Source organism: Ailuropoda melanoleuca, chromosome 12 (assembly GCF_002007445.2).
Source record: "Ailuropoda melanoleuca isolate Jingjing chromosome 12, ASM200744v2, whole genome shotgun sequence".
Lineage (NCBI taxonomy): Eukaryota > Metazoa > Chordata > Mammalia > Carnivora > Ursidae > Ailuropoda > Ailuropoda melanoleuca.
Window position 1 is genome coordinate 40,375,809 of NC_048229.1, and position 15,075 is coordinate 40,390,883.

General features: G+C 54.9%; 1 protein-coding gene across 5 annotated transcripts; it reads right to left on the reverse strand.

Moving 5' to 3' along the window:
* Nucleotides 1-1,901: 1,901 nt before the first annotated feature.
* Nucleotides 1,902-13,386, reverse strand: FXYD5 (FXYD domain containing ion transport regulator 5). Of its 5 annotated transcripts, none has more exons than XM_034638431.1 (10): nucleotides 13,229-13,346; nucleotides 12,591-12,706; nucleotides 12,421-12,481; nucleotides 10,538-10,618; nucleotides 9,744-9,797; nucleotides 8,249-8,374; nucleotides 5,505-5,600; nucleotides 4,421-4,450; nucleotides 4,196-4,339; nucleotides 1,902-2,238 (listed from the first exon to the last, which is right to left on the reverse strand). In XM_034638431.1, the coding sequence occupies exons 3-9, from the start codon at nucleotides 12,479-12,481 to the stop codon at nucleotides 4,209-4,211; spliced, it is 579 nt and encodes a 192-aa protein (XP_034494322.1). In that variant the 5' UTR covers nucleotides 12,591-12,706; nucleotides 13,229-13,346; the 3' UTR covers nucleotides 1,902-2,238; nucleotides 4,196-4,208. The 5 variants fall into 5 exon arrangements, with proteins under 5 accessions (XP_034494322.1, XP_034494323.1, XP_034494321.1 ...); XM_034638432.1 differs by lacking the exon at nucleotides 13,229-13,346 and adding an exon at nucleotides 12,804-12,822; XM_034638430.1 differs by lacking the exon at nucleotides 12,591-12,706 and having other exon boundaries at nucleotides 13,229-13,386.
* Nucleotides 13,387-15,075: the final 1,689 nt, after the last annotated feature.

Here is a 15,075-nt window from a genome sequence, read left to right on the forward strand (position 1 = left end):
TGCACGTAACCTGCGCCACCATCACGGACAGAACATTTCAGTCTTTCAAGAACATTCCCTCAAGCTTCTCCTCAGTCAGCGCCCCGCCCCCATAGGAGGGGCAACATAATAGTAGTAAAGGCAACTATTATTCTGACTGATCTCACCACCACTTCGTCTTGCTCACCCCAGAACTTCATGTAAGGGGTATTATACAGTCCGTGGCTTTGGTACCTGGCTCCTTTCACTCAGGCTAATGCGTTTGTGTTTCCTCCATGTTGCTGTGTAATGTCTCCTGCTTAGTGTTGAGTGGTAACCCTTCGCAACACATGCCACTGTTTATATCCACTCACGTGTGTGTGTGTGTGTGTGTGTGTGTGCATATAACATATCTATGAATGACATTCCTTCCTGATGGGTTAGGCATCTCGTTAGCAGCTGGTGGATGGCAATCAAAAATATTTTTAGAATCCCCCATATGCATATATACATACTGTATACATCACATATATAATATACATACTATGTCTATGGAATATACATAATAGTATTATACATAGTATCTCTAGGCATATACATCATGTATCACGCATGCACATATGCTATGTATCACATATAATACATGTTTGTTTTCAATGGATTTGTCCGATCTATTTTTTATTTGAGAGAGAGAGTGAGCGCAAGCAGGGAGAGGAGCAGAGGGGGAGGGAGAGGGAGGAGGAAAGAACCTCAAGCAGACTCTGCGTTGAGTGCAGAGCCCGATGCGGGGCTGGATCTCAGGACCCTGAGATCATGACCTGAGCCCAAACCAAGAGCCGGACACTCAGCCGACTGAGCCACCCAGGCGCCCCTCAATGGATTTATCTTGCTTCTGCTTACATGAAGCAGCACCGGTTTTCCATATACAATTGTTCCTTTGAAAATAAATGTGTTAAGTTGAAAAGGGAGGTGATCTCTTGAGAAAGCGAGGAATAATACAGGTAGGATGAAATAATACACGTGGGATGAGAATGTGGCAAAAAGAGAAAAGTATATGAAGAGTCCGATTATTTGGGATATACTCTGCTATTTTTCTTTTCTATTTTATTACTTTTTTTCTTTTTCTTTTTTTTTATGCTACTTACAGCCCATGAAACTGATTTCATAACCCATGAGTAGGCTGTGACCCGAGGTCTATGGAACTCCTGTTATGCAACCGCCTGTGAACGGGACCTTGTCTCTTCACTTTGTCATCATGGCCCTTACACTGGGGGGAGCGGCCTCTGCCCCCGGCCCCGGGCTTCACAGGGCCTACTTTGGCCTTTCCCGGCGGAGCCCCTCTCCAGGGCCTTCAGGAAGTACCCACCAGAGCCTGCGCCCCTTCTCGACCCCTGCTCTGGGGCCCTGGGGCCCTGGAACTCCCTGCCCAAACGGCTCTGGGCCCTCCTCCCCAGAGCCTTCATGGCCTTCTTGGTGGGCATCCCACTCCGCCGAGAGGCGGCCCAGAGACAGTCGTTTGTGGCTGGGAGTGTGGGTGGAGTTTGGATGCACAGGCTGGGGTGTCTACACACGTGTGTGAGGCCCCTCACAGTGATGGAAGGATCTGGAGTGTAAAGAAAAGCAGGCCGCCGTGGGTCCGGGACCTCCACTGGCACTTGGCCAGTTACTGGTATTACCTACCAAAGTGAGGGGTGAGCTGGCGTCGGACACCAGGCCAAGGTCTCACACTGCCCAGCACCAATCCAGTGCGGACGCTCTCACCGGCCAGAGACCCCGTGGCCTGCCGTCCCATCCCTCCTGCCTCACACCAGCCAGGCCCTGTTCACCGTACCCCCTGCCTTGGCTTTTGAGTCTGTGACCCGCTCCTTTCACTCCTCAGGGGACCCGTCCCCAGTCCCAGCCGCCTTCTTCCACTCCCCAGTCATGAATGATCAGAGACCATGGGCAAGGACCACTGTGCTTTACTTTTCGTCTGAACAGAATGGGTAACTTGGCGGACAGAGCCCAGGGAGCCCGGGCGGCCCTCTGGGTGGGTGGGGTGATAAGGGTAGGGGCCTTGGGCCATCAGCCCTGGCTCTGGCTCCATCCGGGTCTTCCCTTGCACGGTGGGCTTTACTGACTATTCTGTAGGCTCTGCGAGGGGAGGGAGGTGGCTGGGCACAGTGAGCTGGTGCGGACTCAGTCTTGGGGTGCCCATCGACTGGGTTGCCGGCCCCTCTTTCCGATGGTCTCACCTGTTACGATTCCGGCATAATTGGGGTAACCGTCTACACTTGCCACCTGTGGGTGAAGGAAAGGGTTCAGTCATGAGTTGGAACAACATTGATTACTGCGTGTGCTCTGGTGCTGGGGGACAAGGCCCACCAACCCTGCCCCTCGGGAAGCTCCTGGTTGACCCTGAGCCAGGAGAAGAGCTAGTTCAAGGGCCCCCAAGGGAGCAGCCTTCCACACACACAGAGGAGCCCTTTGAAAACCCATCCGAGCTTGTGTGTGATTAATTTGTTCAGCAAATATTTACTGAGCACCTACTATGTGCCAGGCTCTGATCTCCGCACTGGGAGCACAGCCGGGGACAGGAATGAACAAAATCCCTGTCCTGGTAAAACTGTCTAGTCGGGGAGACCGACAATAAACAAAATGACAAAGCCAAGCGTACAGACAGTGATATCAGAAGAAAACTAAAGCCAGGATGGAGGCAGGGAGGCCCAGGGGTCAGGGGTATCCTCACGGTGATGACTAGAGGGGCCTCACTGAGCAGGTGACATTTGAGCACATTGAAGGAGGTGAGGGGGAGCCACATGGACGTCTAGAGGAAGGGTGTTCCAGGCAGAGGGAATGGCCAGTGCAAAGGCCCTGAGGTAGGAGGAGACAGGTGATCTTAATGGACAACCGGCGGCTGGACCAAGATGAATGAGGGGGTGGGATCTCAGAAGACATGTCTCCTGGCTGCCACCCTTGCCTCCTCACCTCTTTCTACTCCCCGCTGGGCTCACACGGCCCCAGCCACCCTGGCCTTTTCCTGTGGTTATTGCAACATGCTCAGCTCATTCCTGCCCCTGGGGCTTTGTCCTTGCTGCTCCCTTTACCTGTTTTTTAAATCGTCTTTCTCATCATCAAGAATCAGTCCTGATCTTATCTCTTTAGAGGGATCGTCTCTCCCCATCCCTCTTGGCTTGTCATTCTGCTCTATTTTCCTTCTGGCAATTACCTCCCTCAGTGTCCACGCTGCTTATTAATGCACTTACCTGTTTACTGTCATTCCCCCACTGGATGTGCGCTCTCCGAGGGCAGGGACCAGGGCACGGGGTGGGCACAGGGTAGGTGCCCACAAATGACTTTCACCAGAACAAGCGATGGCCCCAGAGCTGACTTTCAGGCTCTGCCCTCACACAGACCTGTGTCCAGTCCTTCCCTGATTTTGGTGTGCTGTCTGACCTTGGGCAAACCCCTCAGTTCTCTGCGCCTCACTTTTCTCATGGCGGTGGGGGCAGGGGGAGAAGGGGGGTGTGGACAGGGCCCCAGCACAAGGTCAGGATCAATAAACAACGGAGGCAGTGTTCCTTGAGCCCTGGATTCAGTGTGGGGCAGGCAGATGCTAGAGATCTCTGCTCACCACTGTTAGCGTTCCGCCTCCCACCTTAGACAAAAAAGACATGGCTGTGTGCGTTTTCCTGATGGGGTGTTTTAGTTCATTGGCAGCATTTAAAAAACTGTTTGAAAAATTATTTTTTCTGCTTGTTATTCTCTGTTTGCCCCCCATTCCCTGTACAATGCTGGGCTCCGTGCAATGCTGCCCTGCCTTCATGAGACGGCAGCCCCCGGCCCCTTGCCTTCTAGCAGAGCACTGGCAGGGAGGCCACGGCTGGAGACAGAGGTTCCGGTATCTGATACCCTCCACTCCTGCTCCCTCCTGGTGGCCTTACAGGGGGTAGGGGCTGGAAACCTCTCAAGCCGGTGGCCCCGCTTACAGTTCTGTCCCCACCAGTCCCTGGTGCCACCACTCCCTCCGGTCACCCCTCCCAGCTGCAGGGACAGGGCTCCCTGTTGCTGTGCCATCCTGCTGCGACCAGAAGAACCACCCAGCTGAGCCCAGCCTACATTTCCAAAGGGCACAGCTGAGCGCTAAGTACATGGTGATCATTGCAAGCCGTTGACTTCTGGAGTGGTTTATATGGACACGTAGCTGATATGCCTCACTTAAAACCACTTTGCCCAGGGGGCCTTGAAGAACTGAAACCTTGAGTCAAAGTTCAAGCCAGAGCTCCTCCCTCCCAGGCTCGGTGCCTCCCCCAGGTCCGAGTCTCACTGGTGAGGATGACGATGCCCGTGATGAACAGCACAGCTGCGACCAGCAGCCCCCGCTTCCGGAGCGTGCCCTCGTCTGCGGGGAGAAAAATGACAGAGTATGGCAAGAGGTGCCTCCCTCCCTCCCTCCTCCCACAGCCTCCCATGGGTAACTTACCATAGGTGAAGGGGTCGTCCTCACTGGAGCCTGGGGGGACAGACAGGGAGCAAGTCAGAGTTCAGCAAAAATTGGGGAGTGAAGCAGTGAATGGCAGAGTCAGGGAAGGGGGACTTGGGTCTCTGCCTTAGGACACTTAGAACCAAAGCCTCATATGACACACCACGTGGCTCCCACCTCCTCTCTGCTCCACTCCTCACATCCCTGCTCACCCAGATGCTCCAGCTCCACCGGCCACCCTGCTGGTGGCCAAGCCAAGCCCCTATCACCTCAGGGCCTTTGCACCTGCTGCCGTCTCTGCCTTGAACACATGCCCAGACATCTACATGACTGCCCCTCAGCTCCTTCTCAGATAGGTCTCCCTGGCCCTTATGGAAAATGCTCTCCAGTCACCTCTGACCCTAATGCTGCTTTATTTCTCTTGATAGCAGCTTTAAACCACCCGATACATAATTCTTAGTATTTGCTGTCTCTATCCCCCCACTTAGAATGTCTGCTCCATGAGGGAAGAGATTTTTGTCTGCCTTGTTCACTGCTGCATCTCTGGCACCAAGAACGCAGTAAGTGCTCGTGAATATGTTTTGAATGAATGAATGAATGAACTCTCTACCTGACCTGTGGACATGTCATTTCCATCTGTTCAGTGGGTTTGGCTGGGCCGGAAGTAGAAGATAAGACCACAAGGGGACGGATCAAGGTGTCCCTCAAACAGAGCTCCCTGCCTGACCCCCAAACTGATCTCAGATGCATGAGTAATTCCTGCTGAGACCAGAAGAACCACTCAACAGAGCCCAGACGAAACTTCCAAATTGCAGCCCTGGGAGCTAAATCAGTGGTTGTCGTTTTAAGCCACTGGGGATCAGGGTGGTTTGCAGGCTGCAATCATTCATGGACTCATTTGTCTACCCAGACATTTATTGGCTCTCTCTTACACCCCCCGCCACCCTCTTCCAGCCTCGAACACATGTATCCGCCCAACACATGTTTACGGAGGACTCTTTCATGCTGAGCAGAGTTCCAGGGGCTAGAAATACACAGTGGATAGGAACTAGCCTGTTTCCAGTCTGGGAAGGGAGTTACTGACCGGTAGGCCTGAGGACAGGGTCCGACCTGATGCCTTTGCCCGGAGACTGCCTCTTGGAGAGCGTGGTGCCTTTAGTGGGTTCAGCAGAGGGAGTGGCTAGAAGGGGGCAGAGAGCGGAAGTGAGTCATGGAGCAGACAAGGGACGAGAACGATGTCGCTGAATGTCTGTACCCAGGAGACCCTCTCCTGCACATCTACACATTCAGTGGGCAGGCACGGTATCCCCCCACTCGTACCCCCGGGACAGCGAGGAACGGCAGGTATGGAAATACCGAACGAGCCTGCACCCCCTGGTTAGGACCAGCTGTCCCAGCCCCCTGACTCCTCCCCCAGGACCTCCTGGGCTGCCTCATAATCGGGGAAGCAAAGGATAGCATCCTTCTGAGCCAGGCAGGGGGGCTTCCAGAACATGGGCCCAGCACCAGGATTAAGAGAGAATGAAAGCACCGGCAGGGCAGAGGGAGAGGGAGAAGCTGGGAGCCCGACATGGGGCTCGATCCCAGGACCCTGGGTTCGTGACCTGAGCCAAAGGCAGCTGCTTAACCGACTGAGCCACCCAGGCGCCCCAGCAACTCACTTCTTAAGTATGAACCGACAGGCAAGGATCATGAGATGTTTGGGAAAGCCTTGGCCAAAGGAAGACTCAAGCCAGACCAGAAGCGAGGACAGACACACAGTGACCACAGGGATCGTAAAGTGCTGTGCGGTGCTATGGGGTGCTAGAGAGCCGGGGCTCGAATTCTGGTTCTGCCACTTTGGGCTGTGTGGCCCAGGGCCAGTGGAGTAACCTCTCTGGGCCCCAGCTGCCTTCCTGTAAAACGAGGCTTCAACACCTCCTACCACGCAGGGTGGCTGTGAGCCGTGAATGAGTGAACACGGGAAAGCTTAGCACAGTGCCCGGCAGGGAGCAAACTCTCCGCAAATGGGGCTGTTAGCCCATAGTGGCTCTCACGCCACCTCCCTGGGAACAGCTTCCCCTTTCTTTGTGGGGGACTGTTCCCGCTTTCCCAGTCCACCTGGGTCTATTGTAATGCAGGCCACAAGGGGGAGCATGTGACCCAGGCTCCTCCTTCCCTGGGACCTTCCACACTCTGAGTAGGCATTCTGAGGGACACGGAGGTGAAGTTTGGGAGCTCTGAGCTTGCAGATGGCAGGAACCATTTCCTCACCAGCGGGAAGACAAGGTCCGGCACAAGAGAAACAAAGATGAAGGAGGGAGAGAGGCTCTGGGGGCATATGTGCTCAGGATCCGGGTGAGCTGGAGGCTCCAAGGCGCCTTTTACCACTTGGCTCTGTGACCCCCTCGGCCCAGCTGAATTTCTGTCACATAGAGTCAGGATCATGATCTCATAACACAGAGTAAATCAGGTCAACACGGACTCACAGCAAGTGAATCTGGAGATGTGAGAATGCTTTCTCAATCGGGAAGTATGGACACAGTCACTATACGCCCACCTCCACTTTTGTGGAAAATAGAAAAGTTCTCTTCTCCAAGACACTTTATGTCCATCTGTTGTGAAATTGTTTTAATAGACAGGCTCAGTCAGAATTAGATGTTTTAGTGCCATCACTGGAAAACTATAATGATTATAAAAATCCACAAGGGAAATGACATGGCCTTAGAGGTGATGCTCTTGTGCAGTGCCCAGTCTGCACAACTGTGCAAGTATGTCAGCCTGGGAATGGCCCAAGCTACAGTACTTTCCAGTTGGGGCTGCTCCTCAAATATGGGTCAGACAGGCATTGGAGGCCACCGGCTGCCTTCACCTTGACTCAGCTTTCTTTCCCATTCTTCTGAAATACTAACTACTCACTGGTCCTGAGGGGAACTACCTCTTCCCTGACTCTGGGTCTATGCAGTTCAGGCAGGGCTGACCCCGCTCTCTTCCCCAGAGTGGGCACAAGACTCGGGCCTAACCAGTCAGAGCAATCCATTTCCCTGGCTCCCTTTGGCCAGACATGGGCACGTTACCCCAGCTGGCCCAATGAGAGTTAACTCTATGCCTTGGGCTAGAGATGAGAAAGAGATGTGCTCTATCTGCTGGGTTTGTGACCTAAATAGAGCTATGGGACTATCTTTGCCACCAAGAGGGGAAAAGAAACTTGAGACCTTGCGAAGGTAAACAACAGAGCTGAGAGACAGAGAGCAAGTCACTTATGACGACAATGCCTGCACACCTTGATCCAGCTGTTCCTGAAATCATGCATCTGGACTTTACAGAACATATATAGCCAATAAATCTATTTTATTTTTAGTTGCATTTGCATTATTTTACAACTGAAAAGCTCCTGCTCTAACATGAAGAGGTATACAAAGGAAACGCCTACATCCACATTTCCAAGCACCAGCCCTATAAAGGAACCTGAGCAAGAGTCCCTCAGGTTTGGGAAATGCTGCATACGAGAAGCTCCTGTAGGGGCTGCTTGCTGCAAATGAGCATTACTAAGACTCCAAGAAGTCCCGCCAAAAAGAAATGTGTTTAACTTAAACTCAGAATTTCCCAAATACCTTTGACTGCAAATCAAAACAGAGTTTTTGAAAATGTATGAACAATTCCCCAAATGGGTGCTCTGAAAAACTCAGAATTTCCCAAATACCTTTGACTGCAAATCAAAACAGAGTTTTTGAAAATGTATGAACAATTCCCCAAACGGGTGCTCTGAGAAATGTACTTAGGGAACTGCTGACCCAGATAGAGAATTAAACAAAATTTGTATGTGGCCCTTCTAGTCCCAGGCCCTACCTTCTGCGCCGCTCTTGCCAGTCCTCGGACCTGTTGCTAGAAGCCCGTGCATTCCCGTTGGTTGCGGGGACTGGGTCCCCTCTGTTTGTGGGGACTGGGTCTCCTCTTCCTGCTCCTGTGTTGTTCCTACTCAGGTCAGATGAGCCAGGGAAGGGTGAGAGTGAATCAGGGACACGCAGATTCATAAAACAGCAAGGGGCCCTCTCCCCCTCCTCAGGTTGGCGAACATCAGGGACGGTCATGTTCTAGGTGTCGGTCATGTTCTAGGTGTTGCTGTGTGGATGGGAAAGGGGGACTCCGCGCAGCCACTTCCCAAGTGGCTTTGAAAACACATTTCACTGTTCGTGTCTTTTGACCCATAGTGTTATGGGTAAAAGCCAGGTTCCGGGGACCCCAGTCCCACCTGTGTCCCTGACTCTTTGCGATGCCTTGAGTGAGTTACTCTGAGCCTCTGTTTCCTTGCCTGTAAAGTGAGGCTGTTCTATCTCAGAGGGTTTGTGCAGGGGCTGAATGAGTGAACACAGGTCAGATATTTAGAACCACAACCAATATAGAATAAGGCATTTGCTTCAGGAGGGAACGAGGTTGCTTATTGTGGTGCTGGGTGTAGGAGAAAAGACGAAGATGTTCACAAGATGTACAAGCTTCATTAACCGCGCGCAGATGCCCAGCGGAGCACCGCGCAGAGCGCAAAAGAACAAGATGAGCGTTTATATAGGAATGTGGGGAGAGCTTCCAAACACCGTTGCATGGCGTGGGGCGGGGGGAGAGCAAGTTGCAGAATAACCATCATTTTACAAATGATCTGCTCACAGACACACACCTCCCAGTCAGGATATTTTCTGCAGGCAATACCCCCGTGGCCCAGCATCCCTGGGGGGCTACTCCCCACCCAGCGCCAGCAGTGGGGGCCTCTCAGAGACAGGGGAAGAGACCAGCATGGGAGATGGACCAAGGGATTTCATCTCGCCTATGATATTTGTATTACTTCCAAGCAGAATGCGGGCATGTGCTACTGTATCATTACGTAGTAACGGAGATACCGGGCTGCACTTTCGGAATTATGTTATACTCCAAGAAACAGTTCAAAACTGGTTTAAGAACTCAAAAAAGGAAAAAGGTACAGAGATAAAAAGGAAGGAAGGAATGGCCTTGGCACATGGGGAGTAGCTGGGGTGTTTGCAAAGCTCTATTCCTTGAGCTGGGTGCCAGTCATGCAGGGGTTCAGTTGAGGGTAATCTGCTGAAGTTCTACGTTTATGGGTTTTGTACTTTTCGAAGTGCATATTGTTTTTCATGATTTCAAAAGATTCGTTTCTAAAGAAGGGGAGGTGGGTGGCTGACTGCCCCACCTCAAAGTAAGCCAGAGGATTCAGAGCTAGGGGACTGAAATGAGTAAACATGGACCCGGACCCGGAGAGTGGGAGGAAGAGAGGGAGCGGCCTCTGTCGCCAGCCCCAGCTCCTGCTCCCGCCCCCTCGCCCTGCCCCACTCACCACCAGTCTGCAGGGTTGTCTGAGGGGTGGACTGGGGCTCTAGGTGGCCTGCGTCTGGAGTCCGGAAACAGGGAGAGAAGAGAGAGACGATGTGGAGAAGGTCCGTGGGTGGAGGAACGGGGATTTCCTTCGCAACTCAATTTTGATATAATTGAAATGAATTAACCCCGCCATTTGCTAACAACCGAACTGCCACGCCTGCACCTCCCCTGCCTCCTCCCCCCCCACCCGCTCCCACAGACGTGCATCCCCCTACTCAGAACCCATCCACCTCTGGTAAGAGCCCCTGGAACTTTCCTTATGAACCACCCTCCCCTGAGTCCGGGGCCACTTCCGTCAGCGAGGCTGGCACCAGCCTTGCGGGAGGTTGAACCTGAGACCGGGGTCTGGCCAATCCGCTTTGGCTGGTGGCCACAATGATCAGCTCACGGTTGGACTTGTCACCTGAGCCTGGTCAGGGACGCTCAGTCCTGCGACTTTTACTGGACTGGGGAAGAGGAAACCCGCTTTCCTCTGGCTTCTTAGCAGGGAGGATGGAAGCCTCAGGTCTCTAGAGGCCAGCCTGGCCCCATAAAAGGAGAATCCAGCCAACACAGGAAAGATAGAACCAGGAGATGGAGACAGGTTCCTGATAGCATCATTTGAGCACCTAGACCGAGCCATGCCAGAAGGCCTATCACCAGACTTTCCGATTGCACAAACCCAAAATTCCTGAGTGGTCCGAGCTTGAGATTTTTGTGGCTGTTGTTATTTGCAGTGACAGGATCTTGACAGATCGATCCCTCTTTCCTCACCTGGGGCCGGCGTCAGGGCATGAATGTTCACCCTGGCTGGGTCTTCTGGAGAAGTGGATGTGGCCTCCTTCAATATCTGTCCTGGGAAATTCAGGGCGAGGAGTCAGAGAGGAGCCTCTAGTCCCCCTTCTCTCATCACCACCCCTTGCCCTCCCCTCTGAAGCTGTGGGTGGTAGCTCAGGACATGTTGGTGGAGCGACGGACAGACAGACATTTGAATGGGGGTATCCGTCCATGGGCCTGGAAGTGTTTTAAGAAACGCTGCTGCCCAGCACCCTTCCTCCAGCCTCCCACCCTGCCCATCCTTGTGGGATGGGAGAGGCCATTTGGCCTAGGGAGCCCAGGTCCTAAAGTCAGCTGGGGCTGCGGTCTCATTCTGCTTCCAACGACTTCCTCGCTATGTGACCTGGAGCGGGTGAAGTCCTCTGTCTGAGCCTCAGCTGTCTCATCTGCAAAGTGGGGATAATAACCGAATCTGCTTCTCAGGGCTGTAGGACACGACAGAGGAAAGGGTCTCCCCCAACTCCCTGATACAGCCACTGCTCCCGCCCTGGCCCAGCCTCATCCTCTCTGGCCTGGACATCCCTCCCTGGGCTCCCTGCCTTCATCCCTGCTCCCTGCAGTCAGCTCCCCACCTGTAGCGGGGGGGCGGGGAGCCTGTGAACCCCTGAGTCAGGTCAAGGCCCTGCTGGTGAAGAGCCCCCTCTTTGCTCCGAATACAAATCAAAGTACTCGCGGGGCCCTCCTCTGGCCCCCTCCATCTGGTCTCCCGTCACCCCTCTCACCTCACCTCTTCCCACCGCACCCTTGTTCATCCCAGGCCAGCCAGCGACCTGGCCTGCCCGCTGTTCTTCACACTCACTGGATTTGTTGGACTTGTCACCTGTCCCCCAGATGCCTGCTTGGCTCACTCCCTCATCTCCGAGTGTCTGCCCTAATGTTGCCTTCTAGTGAGGTCTTCCCTGGCCGCCCCGTCTAAACAATCCTTCTAACTCTTCTCTGTTTTTCTCCATAGCACTTATCACCTTCTAGCGTACTACGTAATTTACTGATGGATTATTCATCGCCTGGCTTTCCCGACTAGAATGTGAGCTCCTGTTTGATGTGTTGCTGTTCCCCCAGTGCATCGATTCAGATCTGGCACGTCGCAGCTGCTCAGTGAATAGTTGGTGAATGATTGAAAGAATACATGAAAACCATGTTATCAAAGACAAATGGGGCAGCTTCAGTGGAGGGTATGTCCCGGATTCTGGGGGCAAGAAAGAGGGTCATATCTCAGCCTCACCACTCACTAGCCTCTGGCACAGGGCACTTAACCTTGCTGAGCCTCAATATTCTCATCCATAAAATGGGCACGACAGTGTATAACCGAGTAGAGCTGAAGTCGAGATGAGTTCACATATGCAACACCTGCCACGTAGAAAGCACCTGCAAATGCCTGCTGCCTTCAGGAAACACTTCCCAGGCAGGGGGACACCTCCACCTCTGGACTGGCCCCAGCTCACCCCCTTTTCCTAACGTGTATCACCAGGGTATCCACGGGGCTGCTTTGCTGGGACCCTAGGGTTCCTGGCTGCTCGGTAGAAAACTGACACCAATCTCCCCGCCAAATCAAACTCAGTGAGTTCTTCTCGGAGGTGAAACGGAGGGTGCTCAGCAGGACAGGCTCTGGCCAGACTCGTTGGAGGCGGCCACCCAGGTGCGAGGTGTCCGAAGAGGGTGTAACCCTGGCCCGGTCACCAAGACCCCACTTCCGGGTGCTGGCTCAGGAGGAGGGTGAAGACACCGGGCAGGGCATCCGAATTCACCAGGTGCCCACCCACCCCACCAGAGCACTCAAAGCGGGGCAGTCTGGGGCAGAGTGGGGACAGGCTCAGCCTTACCTCTGGTGGGGAGAATCAGGCCAATGATGGTGAGGAGACACAGGCGACCAGATGGCGACATCTATGGGGCGAGCCGGAGCTGGGGTCAGCCATGATGTCACTGAGGCGGGCCACCAGCAGCACCCCCACACACACCAGCCCCGGTGGGGATCCCGCAGCCCCTTCTTTACCCAGAGCAAGCGCCTCTGGCTTCAAGGACCCCTGCCAGGGCTGACAGCTGGTTTCCAGGGCAGAGGGAGGGTTCTAGAAGTGCAGGGAGGCCCTGGCAACCACCCCCTTCTTCCGTCTGCAGGCCCCCAAAGAAAACAAGAAGCATTAGACCAAACGGGGCTTCCAGCAGCAGCCACTGCACAGGGACACCCCTGGGGCAGAGAAGAACTTACCCCAAAAGCACTGACCCTACAGGGCCCAGGAGTAGATCAGGGGGCCTGGTGCCTCCCTCCGGGGCTGTCCCCAGAGGCGAGGAGTCAGCAAGGAGGGGAAAGAGGAAGAATGAGTAATGTGCTCCCGATCTCAGAGGAAAAAGTGAGCTGGTGTCAGGGGCCTCGCTGCCCCAGGGACAATAGAGCAGGATGCCGGGCACCTCTAGGAGACCCGGTCCGAGAGGGTCGGCGGAGAGCTGGGGAGACTGAGGCAGGAGGAAGAGGAGCCCGCAGCCCACCGTGGTGCCGGAGAGCAGGCTCGGAGACGTGAGCATGAGCGGGGGGCAGAGAGGCACCGAAAAGAGCAGTCCTCCAGGCACCTGAGCCCGGCCCCCGGGCAGAGGACAGGCGGGCGCGGGCGCGGGCGGATCGGAGGAGAGACTTACGTCAGAGCCGGGGGGTCCCAAGCCGGCAGCCTCGTGGACAGAGGGCAGCGGCGGTGGCTGCGTCCCGGCGGAGGGTGTGGCCAGGGGAGAGCTGGCGGGCGGGGACCGAGACAGGCTCAGTCATTTCCTCTCGGGTTTCCTGGCTTCAGAGCCCGCGGTGGGAGCAGGAGGGGGAGACGCTGAGGGCGATGGGGGGCAGGGGTGAGAGGCCGGGCGGGCAGTGGCCTCCACCCACCCGCTGGGGGAGGGAGGGGGGTAGTGCCGGCAGGTCTTGGTGGGTGGGGCTCCTTTGGGGATAGGGGANGGGCAATTGGAGAGGGGGCGTTGAGCAGAGGAGTGGAAACTTTCAGGTCTCTGAGATGGGGGAGGCCACTGGGGCGCTGGGGGAGGGGAGAAAAAAGGAGGGGGCAAGTCTGGGGATGGGAGAGAGCTCCCCCAAGGTTCAGTTTTGCCCTCTCCCCCATTTTGTCCCCACAGATGAGAACTCACAGACAGAACAGGGGAAAAAACCAAATGCACATTTATTAAGCTCAAGACATGGACTCCGAGGGTGCAGGGAGACCTCTTCGGAGGGGAGAGCGGGAGGTGCAGGGGAGCAGTACGTGGGGATTCGGGGGGGCTGGGGCTGGACTCCAAAAAAAAATGCGGGGGGGCTGGAGCTGGACTCCCGGACCCCAGGAGCTGAAGGCCTGAGTCCCTGGATCCGGGATGCAGACGGGCTCTTTGGGGGGTCGTCATTGCCAAGGCCTGGGGAGGGGCAGCGGGGTGCAGCGGCACCAGCCTCGGGTGGGTGGGGCGGCTCATTCGGGGGAGCGCTCCCCGGCGCAAGGCTGGGGTCCCCACCGCCTCCACCCGATCCTCAGGCTTCCGCACTCAGGCAGGGACAGAAGTGGAGGTGTCCAGGGCTGGTTTTACACGCCGCCACCTCCAGGAGCTGGGGACCAGGGGGCGGGTGGAGAGAAAGAGAGAGACAGAGACAGAGACAGCATCAGAGAGCTGTGGTCAGCGACCTGCTGCACCCTCTCCCACAGCCAGGGCTCCTCCCCCATCCTCCCAGGGAAGCCAGACCCCCAGGGACTGTTACCCTTGAGCTACCCCTGGGGAATGTCTTGCCTCCCCACACCCCGATCTGTTTAGGGACACCTGTGTGGCTTTTGGCCTGCCCTGCAGAACACTGTCATGGAGGGGAACATGAGTGTGATGAGCCTGGAGACACCTGGCCCCCTTCCAGAAAGGGAGTCTCCATCCCCTCCTATGTCCCCAAACTCCTCCTACACCCCCATTCCAGTCCCACACCCTGTCTCCCCAATATTTGGACACAGTCGGAATTCCCCTGTTTACTACCCACGGGGGACCATCACTCAACTGGAGTGGGTCATAGTCCGGGGCATATTCTGAGACCTTGCCCCAGGTGCTAGCCTGACCCCAGTCATCCACAAAGTCATCCATAAACCCCCATTAGGGTTTTTAAATCTCATGAAAAGAACATGAAACAAAACACATAAAATTCCACACCAAATCCTCCCAAGCACTGAGTACCCCAAAGCCTACTGTTTAGTTCTAAGACCTTTACATGAGAGGCAGAGAGATTCCCATTTCTGATTTTTAGAAGTCCCTGGAAAGGACGCAGTTCCATTAAAAACAGGTCAAGATATTTTTACATGATTTGAATTAACACACCCAAGGAGTCACAACTTTCATCTATAACTTATTCCCTCCTGCATCCCAATCTCTGTCCATCTTCCTTCACCCCTGCCACCCACCTGCACCCCTTCTCTCCCCACCCCCTCACATTCCCACACCCCTCACTCCCTCACACATCCACCCCCTCATACCCCTCACCCCTC

Coding starts and splice junctions, on each gene's coding strand:
- FXYD5 (XM_034638430.1), bottom strand. CDS start 12,481: ATGTCGCCATCTGGTCGCCTGTGTCTCCTCACCATCATTGGCCTGATT. Junction 5,601..8,248: donor TGGCAAGAGCGGCGCAGAAG/GTAGGGCCTGGG, acceptor GCCCCCTTCTAG/CCACTCCCTCTGCTGAACCC. Junction 4,451..5,504: donor CCCTGTCCTCAGGCCTACCG/GTCAGTAACTCC, acceptor CTGTCCCCCCAG/GCTCCAGTGAGGACGACCCC.